Here is a 17,038-nt window from a genome sequence, read left to right as displayed (position 1 = left end):
CGGTCATTGGCAACCCCCACCAATGTTTCTGTAGACAGACGCATTGGTAACTAATCAGAGTAATTTGACTGTCAACCCTCTGATCAGTTTTCAAGTCAAGAGATGATGGAAATGTATAGAACATCAACAAAATGCCAGACATGTTAGATCATCCCCTGGCTCGCTGTTTATCTTTCTGTGTTAAGATAGAAAAGAATGAGAAAACCTGTCTATGCTTCCCATTCCTTCAAATCAGGTACTTTTTGTTTTTCAAGACTTTATTTGTACAGTGCTAAAGGAAGATATTTTTCTTCTGTAGTTAATTAATTGTATCTACTTATTGAGAAGAGTATTCTGGTCAGTGTTTCCATAAGTCCTGCCATTTTTCTTATAGGTGTTGAAAATAAACAAAACTTAACCATATATTTTCTTTCTCTAGTTCTTGCCACAATAGCTTTTGCTTTCCTCCTTCTCCCGATGTGCCAGTATTTAACAAGACCCTGTTCACCTCAGAACAAGTAAGGACTTGGGATTTTTCTCTGAATTTTAAATGTTTTTATGTCACACTTGATAACATTGTTAGGAGTCTAAATTTCTGGTATGGACCAGAGCACACAAATGCTAGAAGACTGGGAAGGGAGACGTTTGATCTTTAAGACTGGAAGGTAGTACTTCCTTTTGCACCTTTTCATAGGAGAGGAAATATACACAAATCTTCGGAAGTCGGAGTCGTTGAAACATGCTTCCTGCTTAGATTATTGAAAGATGAGCAGTTTCATTTTGAAGCAATGCTTTTGTCTCTTGACTAGTGAGTTAATGGGATGTGATCAACTCAGACATTCTTTGCCTTTTGTCTTTGGTGACCAAGAATATATACTAACCACTTGGGTTTAAACCCAGTGTGCACACCTTTCACACCTCAACTCCTAAAGCCATTGCTTCATGGACACCAAGTGCTGTGTTAATAGAGATCCCATATGAACGTAAGGAAACCAGTCACTAGGAGCAGCTGATTTTCCCAGGAATTCGTGATAACCAGATAGAGTTGTTACCATTTTATAAATATGCATTCATCATCACCCAGTGGATTGAACTATTGACCTTCTTCATTTTGCTTTCCTCATAAAAACAGAATTACCCTATAGTGTACTTCATTCTCCTAAGATTGGTATTGTCACTTTAAATTGTAAACACCCATGTTGATAATTCGGGATAAAAACTACAATATCAGAGGGCTGCAGAAGGATCATTAATGCCTTTGCATTTCCTGTGGCCTACTCCAAAGAGGTTTGGGTGTTTTCAATTTCTGGGAGTCTAGGTATTGCCTGCTATTCTAATCTGGCTGTGATGAACTCTGATCGTGAAGAACCAAGGGAGAGTTTGATTATTGAATATAATGTATCAGCTGTTAGTCCAATAAATATCATGTGTTTTCCAGGATTTCCTTTGGTTGCTGTGGGCGTTTTACTGCTGCTGAATTACTGTCATTCTCTCTGTCTGTCATGCTCGTCCTTATCTGGGTTCTCACTGGCCATTGGCTTCTCATGGATGGTGAGTAACATGTGACAAGTTGAAGTGTTAATACAGTTTATAGTTAAATTTGTCCTCCCTTCCTCTGCTTTTTGTGTTTTAGTAATATTTCCTCTGATTGCCATGAGTATTAGGTGTCCAAAGGTGGTGGTGTTACATATTGTTCAGTTATTATTTTTACCCACATTCTCAAGATATTTTTAATAATACAGCTTTTTGAGGTGTAGTCCACATTTTTACCTACTTGGAAGTGGCTTTTAGTATATTCAGAGAGTAAAATCGTAACATTATATGACTTATGTGTCTGCCTTCTTTCACTTAGCATGATGTTTCCAAGGTTCTTATTCATGTTGTAACCTGAATCAGTATTTCATTTCTTTTTATGGCCAAACACTGTTCAGTTGTATAGATATGCCAATTTTATTTATCTATTCATCAGTTTCCACTTTTTTAGCTATTATGAGTAATACTAGTATGAACATTCATATGTAATTTTTTGTCTATAGACTATATATTTTCTTACATAAATGGAATACTGTAATATAAAATACATATGTGGAATATATGCTATATATGTATTATATACAATAGACTCTTTTATGTAATGATACAAATACATGTCTATATCATTACATAAAGATGTATCCTATCCTTTTTAATAATTCCAGAGTATTCCATCGTATGTCGTTTATTGCTGGGCCCTTAGATTGATTTTAATCTTCTCTTATAAATAATCCTGAGGTAAACACTCTTGTTCCACCTCACGGTACACATGTCAGGTTACTTCATAAGATTATTTTCCAATGGATGAGTTCCTAGATATTAAATTCCTAGATTAAAGGGTTTTTGTAGTAAAAAGTTTTTTTTTAACTGTTATTATACTGCCTTTCAGAAAGGCTGTGGCAGTTTATACTCCTGTCCATAGCATATGAGGATTTCCCTTCATTGGTGATGATAATGATGAAATAATAATGGCAGTATTATTCAGCTAACATTTATTGAGTGCTTCTTATGCATTGGGTGCTTTCCTGGGTGTTTGTGTGGATTATCTCATTTAATCCTGGAAAGTCTTTGAAGTAGGTACTGTTATTGTTCCGATTTTACAGACAAGGAAACAAAGTTCAGAGAAGTCACTTACCCAATCACAGAACTCCTGTGTATACTTGATACTTCTCAAAATATCTTGGAAGGACATTTCCAAAAATCCCCCCTTACTCTTTTCTCTCCCCTAAGACGTTTTTCATTTTTCTTGAAGACCATGTAAGCACCTCCATCTCCTTGCTCATTCAGTCCTGACTCCTGTTCTCACAGTTCATTTTCCTGATCTCAAGAAACTTTAACCATTGCTCTGCCCCACAAAGTCTGTTCACGTTCTCCTTTCCTCTGGTGTTTCAAAAGGGAAGGAAGTTAAAATACAAAAGATGATTTTATACTGTTTGTAGTACTATCTAAAGAATTTTTAAAGGAGGAATTTAAAAATCAGAGATTATGGGTATGGATTGCACTTACTCCCATTATCCATTCCAAGCAACTACAAGGCTAATCAAGACCTTGGAAACAGAGCTCTTTGGAAGCATCTGCCAGGTCTGAGAGGCTCCTCTCCACTAAGGCACTGGTCCCTGCAGCTCTGAGGATGGCTTAACTGTGGAACTGTCATTCAGTGTTGCCTCAGCACAGAGCCAGCGAGAGTGATGCTCACGGTCCACGCCTCAAGTTCAGGAGTAGCTCACACTTGTATCGCAATATTCTGCTCATGGTCAAATCAGATAGAACTTGACAAAAAGGATTTTAAACTTTGTGTGCACGTGTGATCCAGAATCAGTAATATAATCTTGATAAGGAGGAAATTTTAAACCTTGAGGAAAACTAAAATCTTACTCTTTTGTTTCAAGGGTATTTTTTTTTTTGTCTTGTACTAGTTCAAGAATTTGAAATTTATGTGTGCCAAGTTAACTAGTGAAAAACTCTAAGAAACTGAGTATTGTAAGGAAACAAGCTATAGAGTGGATTGAGAGCTCTGTAAAGCTATAGGTAAATGGCACATGTGATTTTAATCATAGGTGATGATTATAGAGAAAGCGCTTTTTAAATTGTAAATCATACAGATATCCAGTATACTTCTTCAGCAAAAAATATTTTTAAAAACAATAAGACAAAATTATGGTGATGGAGAACAGACAAGTGGTTGTGTGGGGGAGAGGGTGTGACTATAGCTCAAGGATTTTATTGGGGTGATACAAGTATTCTACACACTGAGGGTGGTGTGGCTATATAAGTCTACGCCTGTGTTAAAATTCACTGAATTACCTCTAAATAAAAACTATCAGTATTACTGTTCGTTCATCTTCAAATGTTACACATATTCAGAAAATATTTAATACTGAAATATTATATAAAATATGTATAACTTTATAAATACATAATTTGTTTGTATATAATTGTTGTCATAGTTGTTGTTCATCACTTTTATTGAGTGCCTACCATATACCAAGCTCTTGAGACTCAAAAGTAGTTCCTGGAGCACCTGGATGGCTCAGTTGGTTAAGCACCTGACTCTTGATTTCAGCTCAGGTCATGATCTCATGGTTTGTGGAACGAGCCCTGCATCTGGCTCTGCGCTCACAGTGCAGAGCCTGCTTGAAACTGACTCCCCTCTCCCCCTCCTGCCCCCACTCCTGCTTGCACATGCTCTCTCTCTGAAAATAAATAAATGAACTTTAAAAAAAAGTTCCATGAGGTTGCAGACCACATTACCCCTTAGATTTATTTAGAGGCCTTTAATGAGTCAGAATGGAAAACAGTGTCAAAATCTGCCTGACCATGTGATAATTCATATTTGCTGATTTCTGACCGGTTTGGTCTCTTATTTTAGCATCTTAAATTGCCTTATAAAAAAACATTTCTGTGATCATTTGCTTTGGAACGTATATAAGCATCCTGAAGTGCAGTGTTTAGGTTGTTTGTTTGTTTGTTTGTTTGTTTGTTTTTGAGAGAGAAGGAGAGGGAGAATCTTAAACAGGTTCCATGTGTGTGTTCTATCTCAGGACCGACCGTGAGATCATGATCTGAGCCAAAATCAAGAGTTGGACGCTTAGCCGACTGAGCCACCCAGGCGCCCCAGTGTTTAGGATTTTTAAGTAGTTACCAGAACTATTAAATTTCCCAAATCTAGTATCAGTGCTTGCAGTATTCTTGTGGATTGGTGTTTGATACTTCAGTGCTTGTGGAGGTTGATAAAGAATAAGTTCAGAAAAAGAAGTTAGATCTGAAATCACATAAATTGCTTGCCCGGCTTATTGTAGAAGAGTAAATGCCTATTTTTATATACTAGGTATTAAGAGTTGACGAAGTAGCAAGTGTGTGTGTTTGACTTTTCCTGAGATTAAGTCTTGATTTCTGCAGAAGAATGACTTGTTAACCTGAAAAGCATGTAGGTGATTTTGAAAGACTTTCAAAGAGCCTAATCTCTTTTTAAATCTGTTACAGAAAATTAGGGAGTCTTAATCATGATAATGACGGGAGTAGAGATAGTATTAGTCCACATCAATCTCATAGCTGCTTTTATGATTATATCCTTCAGTCTCACCTAAATCAGTGCTTCCTGATGAGAAAGCAGGCAGCACAGACATTTCTCCTCTACTACTTTTGAACAAAAACTATTTAGAAATGCTCGTTAGCTGGTTAATACCTAAACCAGATTATTTCAGTCCATATAAAATGACTTTTAGCTATATATTCTGAAGAGAAACTGTTTTATGCTAATGTCCTTAAATGAAAGAGTCCACTTCTGTAAACACCAATCCATAAGAATACTGCAAGCATGATGATTCTCCCCGTACAAATATTATGTGAAATGAGATGATAAAAGCTTCAGATGCCACTGCTTTGACTAGAGTAATATAGGGCAGTCATCACCTGAATCATCACCACATCGATTCATCTCAACACTGGCAAACCCAAAGTCCTTCTGATGACAAATGGTATGGAAATTACCTTGAAGTCTTGGGGCACCTGGGTGACTCATTCGGTTAAGCGTCAGACTTCAGCAGGTCATGATCTCAGCAGGTCATGATCTCATGGTCCAATCCATGGGTTCGATCCCCACGTCGGGCTCTGTGCTGACAGAGCCTGGAGCCTGCTTCAGATTCTGTGTCTCCCTCTCTGTCTGCCCCTCCCCTGTTTACGCTCGTTCTCTCTCTCTCTCTCTCTCTCAAAAATAAACATTAAAAAAAATTACCTGAAGTCTGTCAGCCCCCTCTGTGGTCTGAGGTTCTCTGTAATCCCACTAACTTTTGGTGACTCTGCTTTCGTGGAGCCCTTTATTCGTGTGTCCAGACACACATGATACTATTTATAGGTTTTGCTGAGGGTTTTAAATTTACCAAGCTGCTGACCCAAAAAGGGATACCTCTCAAAACAGCAAGCAATGTTCTTTATACTCTCGTCTACTCTTCCCAGGCATTGCATAGAACAGAAAAATACCTATTTTCTAGTAGTATGTCACTAAAAAAGAAAAAGTTGGCATGATAGAAGGTGACATTCTTTTCAAGATACACTGATTTACACAGCCATCTGAAACACAGACTTGAGAACAAGTCAGCAGAATTTTCTTCATCGTACCTTTACAGGCAGGGGCAGGGGCCAGGGCCAGGCTTACTAGACTCGCTGACAGCAGAATGGGGTAAGCAGTTGTCTGTAAGATAGCTGCAAAGTACGTTTCACTGCAACATTTCCTCTAGACTGTGGGGCCGATAGAAAGCTGCCCATAAGAGGCAACTTTATTTTCCCAGTGACCACCATCAGAAATACATTTCCATCATGAAATTCACCTGACAGCTAAAATTCTGAGTGTCCAGTGAGGTTCCCCAAACCCTAATCAACCCTAACATGTAGACGTTTCCATCACCTTTTGTCATTATTGATATTCCCCAATATATATTTATCCAGGAGTCTCTTTTCCCTGCCAGTTTGCACTGGTTGAACTTCCCGTGACCAAGAGTAGAGTTTTCCCCACCCCCAAAAAAAGAACTTTTGAGCTTTTTTAAAATTTATTTTGATGATAGTTTTTAATATTTATTTTTTAGAGAGCGGGGGTGGGGCAGAGAGAGAGAGAGAGAAACAGGATATGAAGTGGGCTCCGCACTGATAGCAGAGCCTGACACAGGGACAAAAAACTCACCAACCATGAAATCATGACCTGAGCCAAAATCAAGAATCAACCGCCTAACCAACTGAGCCACCCAGGCGCCCCCAGTTTATATATTTTTGAGAGAGAGAGAGAGAGAGAGAGAGGGCGCGCGTGCTCACCCCTGCGAGTGAGGGCAGAGAGACTGGGAGAGAGAGAGAATCCCAAGCCCACGGGGCTCGAACCCACGAACCGTGAGATCACGACCTGAACCGAAACCAAGAGTTGGATGCTCAACCGACTTAGCCACGCAGGCGCCCCTGAGCTTTTCTTACAATTACTGTTTCTCAGATTCTAGTGTTTGATGTTTGTTTTCTGCTGTTACAGAAAATGTAGCTTTCTAGCCATGGTCTTTAATGTTTTGAAATAGGTTCTTCTCTGACATGGAAATTATCTTTACAGACTTCTCTGCACAATCAGAAATCATCTTGTAGGCAGTGATAATTTGGTAGTAGAATTTTTTTGAATGAATGTTTCTCAATTAAAGCCTGTTCTTTGAAGTTAATTTAAAGTGAAGACAATTATAAATGTGGTTGTTTTAGGGCAAGGCATGAAGTATGGTTTTTAAAAAAAATTTTTTTAATGTTTATTTTTGAGAGAGAAAGAGACAAGAGTGTGAGCTGGGGGAGGGGCAAAGAGAGAAGGAGACACAGAATCTGAAACAGGCTCCAGGCTCTGAGCTGTCAGCACAGAGCCCGATGCGGGGTTTGAACCCATGAACCGTGAGATCATGACCTGAGCCGAAGTCAGACGCTCAACCGACTGAGCCACCCAGGTGCCCTGGCATGAAGTGTGTTTTCAGGCTTTTATATACTAAGAAGCATTAATAGTAAGAAGACGTTTCAGTGTGTTCTTGAACTAAATCTAGAGTTTTATCTACTTTCAGTTTCATCTGGCAAATTAACCTTTTAAATTTGGGAAATCTTGAGAGAATTTGACCAATAGGTGGTGTCCTGCATTAGCTAAAAGCTGATGAATCTTGTGCACACACATTTACTGTTCAGGGATCGTTAAACCAGGTTCACAGTGTGGATCCACTGACCAGCTCAGGGACTAGAAGAGTCTTGAACAGATGTCTAGTTCAGCCCCCTCATCTAATACACTTGGTACTAATCTGTGATTAGAAAATGTTCAGTGCCAAAAATCTAGCAATTGATTTGTTTTCTTGTTTTAAAATGCTAGACGCTGGTACTTAGTCCACATAGGGCTTAGCTATTTACAGATGCTTTATCTTAGAACTGAGCACTGCTTAAGAATTTACAGGTTGCATGTTGCTTTTCAAGAACGTTTTGGCTTGGTTTGGTGTCATTGTCTTTGTCCCTGACCCTACTGGTTGTGGAAGATAAAGCGACACAGAGATTATATCGATACTAAGTTGAAAGTAATTCTAGACAAGTGGCTAAGATTAATAATTTACTACTCTTAACGTTTTTGGTTAATTTTAAATGTAAATTAACCCAAAGTGAAGATTGTTGGTAAAGCCATTTGGGAGAGTCTTGAGTCTCTCAAGCAGCATGGAATGAGGGAAAGTTATCACTTCTCTTAATTTTGGCTTGGAAAAGTGCTAAGGAGGAGGTAAGATTATGAAGAGTTACTTGAATGAAAGAATGGAGAAAAAGAGAGGCAAACTAGAATACTTGAGGGCATGTTCCTGTGATGTGACAGATTGTGGCAGTGTTCTTTTGGGGGTAGGAGTGATACTCGTTATCTGAAACAGTCAGAAGGGATGCATTCTGCTTCAAATGTGGAACTCACAGCACAGCTGGCGACGCTTGGTTGCCATGACTGGGAAGAGGGTATTGCTCAGCTTAACTGGAGAGGAATAGGAACAAAGGAAGACAGACTCTGGGGACACGCCATCCCGTGAGTTGTGCCCAATGCTGTGGGACTTATAATTAGACTTGATCCATCAGAGTAGGGAGCCTAATGACTGTAAGGCAGGAAATGATGCAAAGTGAATTGTTTACAGTGGCAGTGAAGAGTAAGTGGGAAGGACAGAAAGTGAAGAAGGACGCACATCAAACTAGGAAAGTGTGACCGAGGTGTGCTGTAACAACAAAGGGTGGTACACAGAATGGCCGTGGATGGAGTGCACGTGATGAAACACTGATAAATTGAAAACGAATCTAGAGTTTCTTGTATGGAAGATTAGAGATAGAATGACAATGTCCCTGAGCAGTTCTGTCTTGTCCATGTTTGGTTGTGACTCAGGTGGGGTAGGATCAGCATAAGAGGAGTGACAAAGCAATGAGTGGATGCTTAGACCCTGTGGCCTGTAAAGGCTTCTCCCAGTTTAGGGTTAAGGGACTGTATGGTAAATTGAAAAATTCTGGAACGGACCAGTCACCTGCATGTGTCACAGAGGCATATACATTTAACCTTGGGAACCTGCCCCTTTGGTTATCATCAGTCAGCCCTCTGACCTTTACTGCCACACACTTGTCCCTGGTCTGTCCATTAGGCTTTCATCTCTTCCTTTGTTCCCTTGGTGCACTTTGCACCCCACGTTTGCACTTGTACGTTCCTGAACAGATCGCTTGCTACCCTACTGCCCTCACCCCTTCCTCTGCCCCAGGGGCTTCCCACCCTCTGCTGACCACTGTTGTTCCTCAGGCCAGCTGAGCTTATCCCTGCCAGTGCCCTGTTTATCGACTCACAGCACAGCCAACTATTTGTTTCTGGAGATCATTATAATGGGAAACTCTGTTTAAAAAAAATGCATATGGGTTGATTATATCGTGGGCCTTGGTTCTGTTCTTAGAAATTTATAAAAAAATAAAGGAGACCCTAGTAAAACAAGCACATCCTAGATTATCGTAAAATCAGAAATTATGTTCGACCACATCTCTCCAAAATGCATACTGCAGTACACAGCGTGGAGATCACCGAGTGCTTGATAACAGTATGACAGAGGAAGAATAAAGATAGTTTATTCTTTTTCCCAGTGTTAGCACTGTCTTCCAGGGTTAGGAATGGTCTTTCTCCTCTTTTGTTTGTGCAACACCATTCCCATGGTAGGAACTCCCCAAACATGAGTTGAGTTGACATGTCCAGGGTCTGCCAAACTGCTGTATTTGCCCACTTAGCTACATGTCCTGACAGTTTACCACCAATTCTATTAAAATGATACACATCTGTAATCTGGCCTCACTTTTCTAACTTTCCTTGGAGTAATTTTAAAGTAGATGGAACATAATTTTTCATTCATTCTGGAAATATTTATTGAACATCTACTCTGGTAAGTGCTGGGGCTTTACAGAAAGAACAAGCCATGGTTTTGGTCAACCAGGAGTACCAAATTTAAGGAATAAATTTGCTTGTATATAAATAATCACACTGTTACAGAATGGGTGAGCAAGTTGAGAGAGATTTCAGAGTTCTGTGGTGTCAAAAAGAAAAAAATAAAACCCTACTTAATCTGATAGATCAGGAAAGACTCCCTGAAAGAGAGTTTTCTGACCTAAGAATGAGGATAGGGGCACCTGGGTGGCTTAGTCGGTTGGGCGACTGACTTCGCCCCAGGTCACGATTTCATAGTTCATGAGTTTGAGCCCCGCGTCGGGCTCTGTGCTGACAGCTTGAAGCCTGGAGCCTGTTTGAGATTCTGTGTCTCCTCTTTCTGCCCCTCCCCGGCTCATGCTCTGTCTCTCAATAATAAAATGTTAAAGAAAAAATTTTTTTTTAACTAAAAGAATGAGGATAGATTTTCTAGGTAAAGGAGCTTGAGACAGGGCCTTCTGTGGAGAACAGGAAGGAACACAGTGGTGTTGAGAGGTGTGATCGGTGCACACTGAGGGCGGGGGGGCCGCACAGTGGAGAGCAAGCACCCTCCTGTGCTTCCCTGTCAGTGCCTGGCCGCGTTGTCGGACTCTCATCCCACTATCCTCCCACTACCGTGAGGATCCACTGGAATTGTGTAAGCAGCTACGGGACCTAATCAGACCTGTGTTTGAGAAGAATGGAGGAGGAGAGCTGAAGACAGGGAGAGACCATTCATCTGCCAGACCTATTCTAGAGTCCCGTGGTACAGCAGGGAACCATGCCCTCAAGGACCTGACATTTTAGTTGAGAGAGAATGAAAAAAAAAATTATATACATACACATGTATGTATGTATATATGTGTGCACGTATGTATGTATACATACATACACACACGCACACATACGGCATATGTCAGATTTTGAGAGGTACAAGAGAAAAAGGCCAGGATAGAAGAATGAATTGCTGAGTAAATAAAAGGGGGCTTAATCTTGGGTGTGGGCAGATGCTAAAGTCAGGAGCAAGGAGGAAGTATCCTCAGGGGTGGGGGAGACAGGAAACAGAGCTAAGAAGTCCTAAACCAGGCCTGGCTTAGAGCTTTATCATTCAAAAAAAAAATTTTTTTAAGAGAGCACATGCACATGGGTGAGTGGCAGAGGGAGGGAATCTTAAGCAGGCTCCATGCTCAGCACTGAGATCGACACGGGGCAATATCCTACAACCCTTGGCTCATGACCTGAGCTGAAATTAAGAGTTGGACACTCGGGGTGCCTGGGTGGCTTAGTCGGTTGGGCTACCGACTTTGGCCCAGGTCATGATCTCACAGTTCGTGAGTTCGAGCCCCGCGTCGGGCTCTGTGCTGACAGCTCAGAGCCTGGAGCCTGCTTCAGATCTGTGTCTCCCTTTCTCTCTGCCCCTCCCCTGCTCATGCTCTGTCTCTCCCTCTCTCAAAAATAAGTAAACATTTAAAAAAATTAAAAAAAAAAAAAAAGAATTAGAAGCTTGACTGACTGAACCATCCAGGTACCCCAGAGCTTTATTATTCAAAACAATCTCCTGGGTCTTACACAGTTGAGCACTATCCAAGAGCATGAGAAAAGGGATGTCCCCGAAAACCAGCCCGTCAGAATGGGCTAAAGTGGGCACTTTGCACAAGTAGGGTGTAAATGTCTTGGAGCTTAAACTGGGCTGCTTGACTTTTGAGGGGACTTAGAGACTGTTAGGTTTATAAGCAGAATAGCTTGTGGAAAGAGGATGAGTCTACTCCACACTGACCAGTGTCTGTGGCCTCCTCCCCAGCCCTGGCCATGGGTCTCTGTGTCGCCATGATCGCCTTTGTCCGCCTGCCCAGCCTCAAGGTCTCCTGCCTGCTTCTCTCAGGGCTTCTAATCTATGATGTCTTTTGGGTAAGTGTCTGTTTCCCTGAAGCCACTGCTCTCTTTTGTGTTTAATTGGAGTACGTGTGTGTCTCTTGGGGTGGGGGGAGAGCAGGCAGGCAAAGTTCTCTGCCCTGGGAGCAAAGATTTTCTTTCACCTCCAAAACATGCAGTCAAAAAAGCTTGATGATGTAGTATTCTGAGACTTTGCTCTTAAGAACGAGGAGGGCTGATGCTGAGATCAGGTTGCTTCTAGCTCCCTCTGTTGAAGACGTCTCTCCATTCGGCAGGTGTTTTTCTCCGCCTACATCTTCAATAGCAATGTCATGGTGAAGGTGGCCACACAACCGGCTGACAATCCCCTTGACGTTCTATCCCGGAAGCTCCACCTGGGGCCCAATGTTGGGCGTGATGTTCCTCGCCTGTCTCTGCCTGGAAAACTGGTCTTTCCCAGGTAGGACTAGCATGTTGGGCCTCATCTTGTGATGGTTAATACACTGTCTTCTCCCTGTGCCTCTGTGCTCCTTGATTGGTCTTTGTCATCAGCATTCTTATCCTAGACTGGAAAAGGGTTGTGAGTCATCTGTCCATTATACAAATGAGAAAGAGAATATTGATTTGACTTGCAAAGATTTGTAACTAAATGATACAGGTGCTACTTTTTATTATTGATTAACATTCTCAAATAACCATATGTTACTACTGTTACCATATTTTGGAGTTGGCTGGAGGGAATTCACAGGAGAATCTGGATCCTTTTTTCTTCTAAGATGTTTGTAAAAATATGTCCTAATGCCAAAATTATGCAGTGGCTGGTAATATAATCTTGGAAAAAATTGTGCTGCTTTAATATCCGTGTCTGGTAGTAGTCAGGTGCTTGTTTGAAGTCACAGCAGTGAATGTGTGACAAATACTGAATTGCTTGACATTTCTAGAGGAGACAGTACTTAAACAGACGACTTTAGCAGTCACTTTAGAGGTGCTCTCTTAAAGCAGTGAGGGAGCCTGGTTAAAGACATTCATCGTCAGTACTCTTCTGGCTTGTAATCTCTAAACTCTTACAAACTAGTGCTGTCCCACCGCTAGAGATTGCCTCCCATTCAGGTAAGTCCAACTTCTTAAAAAAAGCTGACAAATGACTCTGCACAGGAGGAGAAATGGGATTGTTGAGGGTGGCATCCCTGACCTGTGCCACTGCATTCCAGCTCCACCGGCAGTCACTTCTCTATGTTGGGCATTGGGGACATCGTGATGCCTGGACTCCTGTTGTGCTTTGTCCTTCGTTACGACAACTACAAAAAACAAGCCAACGGTGACTCCTGCGGTGCCTCTGGACCCGCCAATATCTCTGGACGCATGCAGAAGGTCTCCTACTTTCACTGCACCCTCATTGGATACTTTGTAGGTAAGACAGTGGGAGAGGCACGTGATCCACTAACTGTCCTCCAACCCGTGGAGTTAAATCAGGTCTTCTAGCTGTAGACGCTGGATGGAAGGAGTGCAGTAACTGTGGTTGCTACTACAGACAACCACGAAGGACAAGTAACAGTGGCCTGTGAGATGACAGGTGCTGTCCTTACTGGTCAGCCCGATCCAGCAGTAATCTCTGAAGAACATTGGAAGAAGAGTATGGTCAGTTCTACCACACAGTGATCATGGATCAGTCTGTGTGCCTAATTAAATCTTCAGCTTGAAGTTAATCCATGTCTTGCTTAATTTCCCATTTTTTTAAACAGGTATTTCCCTTCATTTGTTCTAATATGTTTATCACCTCTAATCTCAGACTCTCACTAGGCTAGTATTTCTCTAGGCAGCTCACTTACGGACCAACAGTAAGAGACCTGTGTGATTGGGCTAGGAATAGCGGTAACCTGTCTGCACCTACAATGGCTACAGCATAGTGGTTCATTTCAGTACAAAAACTCAGAGACAGGCATGGCAAGTGGTGTTAGCCCCACTGAACAGTAGAGGAGGCTGAGGCTCAGAGAGGTGAAGTGCCGTAGCCAGGGTTACACAGCTTTTGTAAGTAGCAGAGTTGGAACTTGGACCCAGGTCTTTTGCCTCCGAGTCTGGCATCACATACCTCACAAGACTGAGGAAGACCAGGCACGCTCAGTGCGGAAGTGAGGGCTTGAACCAGGAACCTGAGCACAGAAAGGGGCTTGAGCCACTCACGCGTCCTTGCAATGCTAGCATTTTTAAAGCTGTAGTGTTCCACGCTTCTTTAACTGCTAGGGCTGGGCATTTCATACCCTACCTATTGGACAGAATGTGTCACGGTAGAGCTGTCCAGTCTGAAGACCCTGGCAAGCAGCAGCCATATTACAGGTTCTTTTCTCTCGGGGCTGGCCCCTTGGCATTATTCACGAGTGTTTTTCTCTCCTTATAGGTCTGCTCACCGCTACTGTGGCATCTCGCATTCACCGAGCAGCCCAGCCTGCCCTTCTCTATTTGGTGCCATTTACCTTATTGCCACTCCTCACGATGGCCTATTTAAAGGTGAGAGAAGCAGTTAAAAACCTGTGAAAGCAATAACTTGGCATATATTCTCCTTGCCAGAGGTGGTTCTCCTTAAGCCCCAGAGCTCTTGGTCTTGACAGTGGGTTGATGGGTTTTTGCTAACCTGGTATTAGCAACCTCTTCCAGACTATTGCAGCCACTGGCAGAAAATGCTAGTGAGTTAGACTACTCACACCACCTGGTCATGGATGGACTAACTGAAATCCCTAGAGCTCAGCTGCAGAGACTTCCTGTTTCCCTTAAAAGCAGCGCCCTATTGTCACTTAACAGCTTTTTTAGTACTCTGCCTTAAAGTTTGGAAATAAGAAATGTATGATTACAGCTAGACTTGGAGCATTACCTTACAATATTTGCATTATCCCCATTTTACAGAGGAGGAGGCAGAGAGGCAAACTAACTCGCCTTTAGCATCTCACTGAGAAATGAGAGAACTTACACCCTTCTTGGCGTAAGGGGCCTAAGAGCTCTTCTAGTGAGTTCTTCAAAGAATGGTGGTTATCTTTCAGTGCATGAAATTGAAATGTTCTTTGATTCTCTGCAGAAGCAGTGTGGTCTGAGCTCAAAAAGGACTTGTAGATGTGTGTGGCTCACGTTTAAACCTGTAACTTAGTAAAGTTCCTTCTTTCCCAGGGTGACCTTCGGCGGATGTGGTCTGAGCCATTCCACTCCAAGTCCAGCAGCTCCCGATTCCTGGAAGTATGATGGATCCCAGAGAGTGACCAGAATGGCCATCTTAGTCCTTTTCTGTCAACGCGTGGTTTTGTTTCCTCTTAGCGCTGGCCTGGTACTCAGAGATGTACCTGTTTAAGGAACTGACGTGTGACTGGATTTTGCGTTTGCAGGGAGCTTGTTTGCAGGAGCGAGGTGCTGGAGCCCTGCTTGGTTCTTTCTCTTCCTGCCGTTGTAGAGGCGGAGCCCCTCCTGAAGTGACAGGCCCTCCCCAGCGCTCCTTCCTCCCCCGTTTTTATGAATCTGCACCAGACTGTTACCCGTGGGGGATGGAGATGTGACTGTTGAAAACTGACAACGGCAAGGAGTCGTTCTGTACCTTTTGAACACTAAAAGGATGAAAAATATTAGCAAACCGAAGTTTCTTCAGTGAACCCTCAAGAACTTTGGGACCAGTTTCCTATGGGGGACTCAGTTTCAGAGAACTGAGACAGAAGCTCTTCTGTCGTTCTATTCTTTCCTTTTTTTGGATTTATTAAATATTTTCTGTGGTGTGAAGTGACTTATTAAATCCACAGACATTGAGTGACTTCTTACAACATAAACATAAGAATTTGTTGTAATGAGTTCATGTCCACCCAGATGTTGTGTTGGCAGTGAACGAGGGCACGGTTTTTATACATACACACACACGCACATAGGTATATATGAATAAACAAAAATTAAAACCTGCTAAGATCATGCTGTGTAGCAGACAGGGACTTGCTGTAATTTTTAGCATGTAGAGCAGTTTACTCTGGCTTTCTTGTATATGGATAAGCTGCTGTCTTTCCCTCCACAACTGAACGTGCAGTTAAAAACCAGTATAGTATTTGTACTGATATACTCATGGACTTTAGGGGGCTCTCATTTGGTTTTGATCAGTGTAGCAAATTAGGGATGAAAAGTTAAAACTTTTTGGCCCTTTTTTTGTTTGTTTTTACAGGCTTCTCCCTTGCAGGGTTTTTAGTAGTTTCTTCTTGAACCAATGCATGTAATATAGCAGCAGGTGTCTTTGTGCTTTCTGATCATAGTAATGTACTACTTGTAAATACATTTTTCTATTTTCTATTTTTTTTTGTATTTTTTTTTTTTTTTGGCATTTTGTTTCATTGGTGTGCTGTATTTTCCATGCCCTCACTCCTTTAAGAAAAAAAAAGGAAAAAAGCAACACGATCCTGTCCTTGCTGTTGTGATTATGGTCTTGGTTTACCTGTGGTGACAACTGGGTGTTGGGGACAAATGTCAAATGCCCCGCTGAGCTGGGCCCTACGTTCTAGGAGTTGTGGAAGGAGCGAGCTGCTCTGTCCCCTTAGAATCTGACCGTGTGCTGTGGTCTTTGCTGGAGAGCTGGCATTCTGGTAGTAATTTAAGTGTGATCGTGTCAGCTCGCCTTTGTCTCAGCAGCCCCAGCCCGGTAAGAAATTGCCCACTGTACAGGCAGAGAGAATCCTGGCTACCTGACAGCAGAGGTCGGAGAAGGGCCCACGTGTCCTGATTTCTCCCTTTGGCAGGTGACGTGCCTCTGCCTCAACCTGTGTGATGAACTGGTGTGCTGGGCTTCCCGTTGCCAGAAGCCACGATGGACAGAGCTCGTAGGCCGTGCGCGTCGCAGGGCGTGAGGGCGGGAAGCGATCAGGATGGTGCGTTCTTCTGTTGTGTCTTCAAATCCTGCTGAGGGCTGTTTTGTTTTTTGTGTTCTGTTGTTTTTGTTTTTGTTTTTTTAATAAATGACTCCTTTCTAGCCTTTGTCACCTCATCTTCACTTTTGGTTGTTGGTACCACACAGAGCTCCCGTCACCTCCTACCTGCTGTGCCTGTTCCAGAAGACTGATGGGAAGACCCTGTCTCCAGACAAGGTCACCCGTGGCTCTGGTTCAGTCCTAGAGATGTCAAAGAATTGAAGCTTCCGTTGCCCACAGACTCATAACAGCCTCTGGATTTGGTGAATACCAAAGGTACACTCATGTGCTCGCTGCT

General features: G+C 42.3%; 1 protein-coding gene across 3 annotated transcripts in view; it reads left to right on the top strand.

The window, feature by feature from the left end:
* SPPL3 (signal peptide peptidase like 3) overlaps positions 1-16,817 on the top strand; it is a 136,910-nt gene extending 120,093 nt beyond the window's left edge. For all 3 annotated transcript variants that reach the window (XM_042910875.1, XM_042910877.1, XM_042910876.1), the window contains exons 5-11: positions 419-497; positions 1,418-1,530; positions 11,754-11,860; positions 12,121-12,284; positions 13,036-13,235; positions 14,220-14,329; positions 14,981-16,817. In XM_042910875.1, coding sequence (XP_042766809.1) covers positions 419-497; positions 1,418-1,530; positions 11,754-11,860; positions 12,121-12,284; positions 13,036-13,235; positions 14,220-14,329; positions 14,981-15,052 — 845 coding nt within the window. In that variant the 3' untranslated portion in view covers positions 15,053-16,817. The remainder of the gene's footprint in view (positions 1-418; positions 498-1,417; positions 1,531-11,753; positions 11,861-12,120; positions 12,285-13,035; positions 13,236-14,219; positions 14,330-14,980) is intronic.
* Positions 16,818-17,038: the final 221 nt, after the last annotated feature.

The sequence above is a fragment of the Panthera leo genome, chromosome D3 (assembly GCF_018350215.1).
Source record: "Panthera leo isolate Ple1 chromosome D3, P.leo_Ple1_pat1.1, whole genome shotgun sequence".
NCBI lineage: Eukaryota > Metazoa > Chordata > Mammalia > Carnivora > Felidae > Panthera > Panthera leo.
This window is presented reverse-complemented; position numbering and strand designations above follow the sequence as displayed.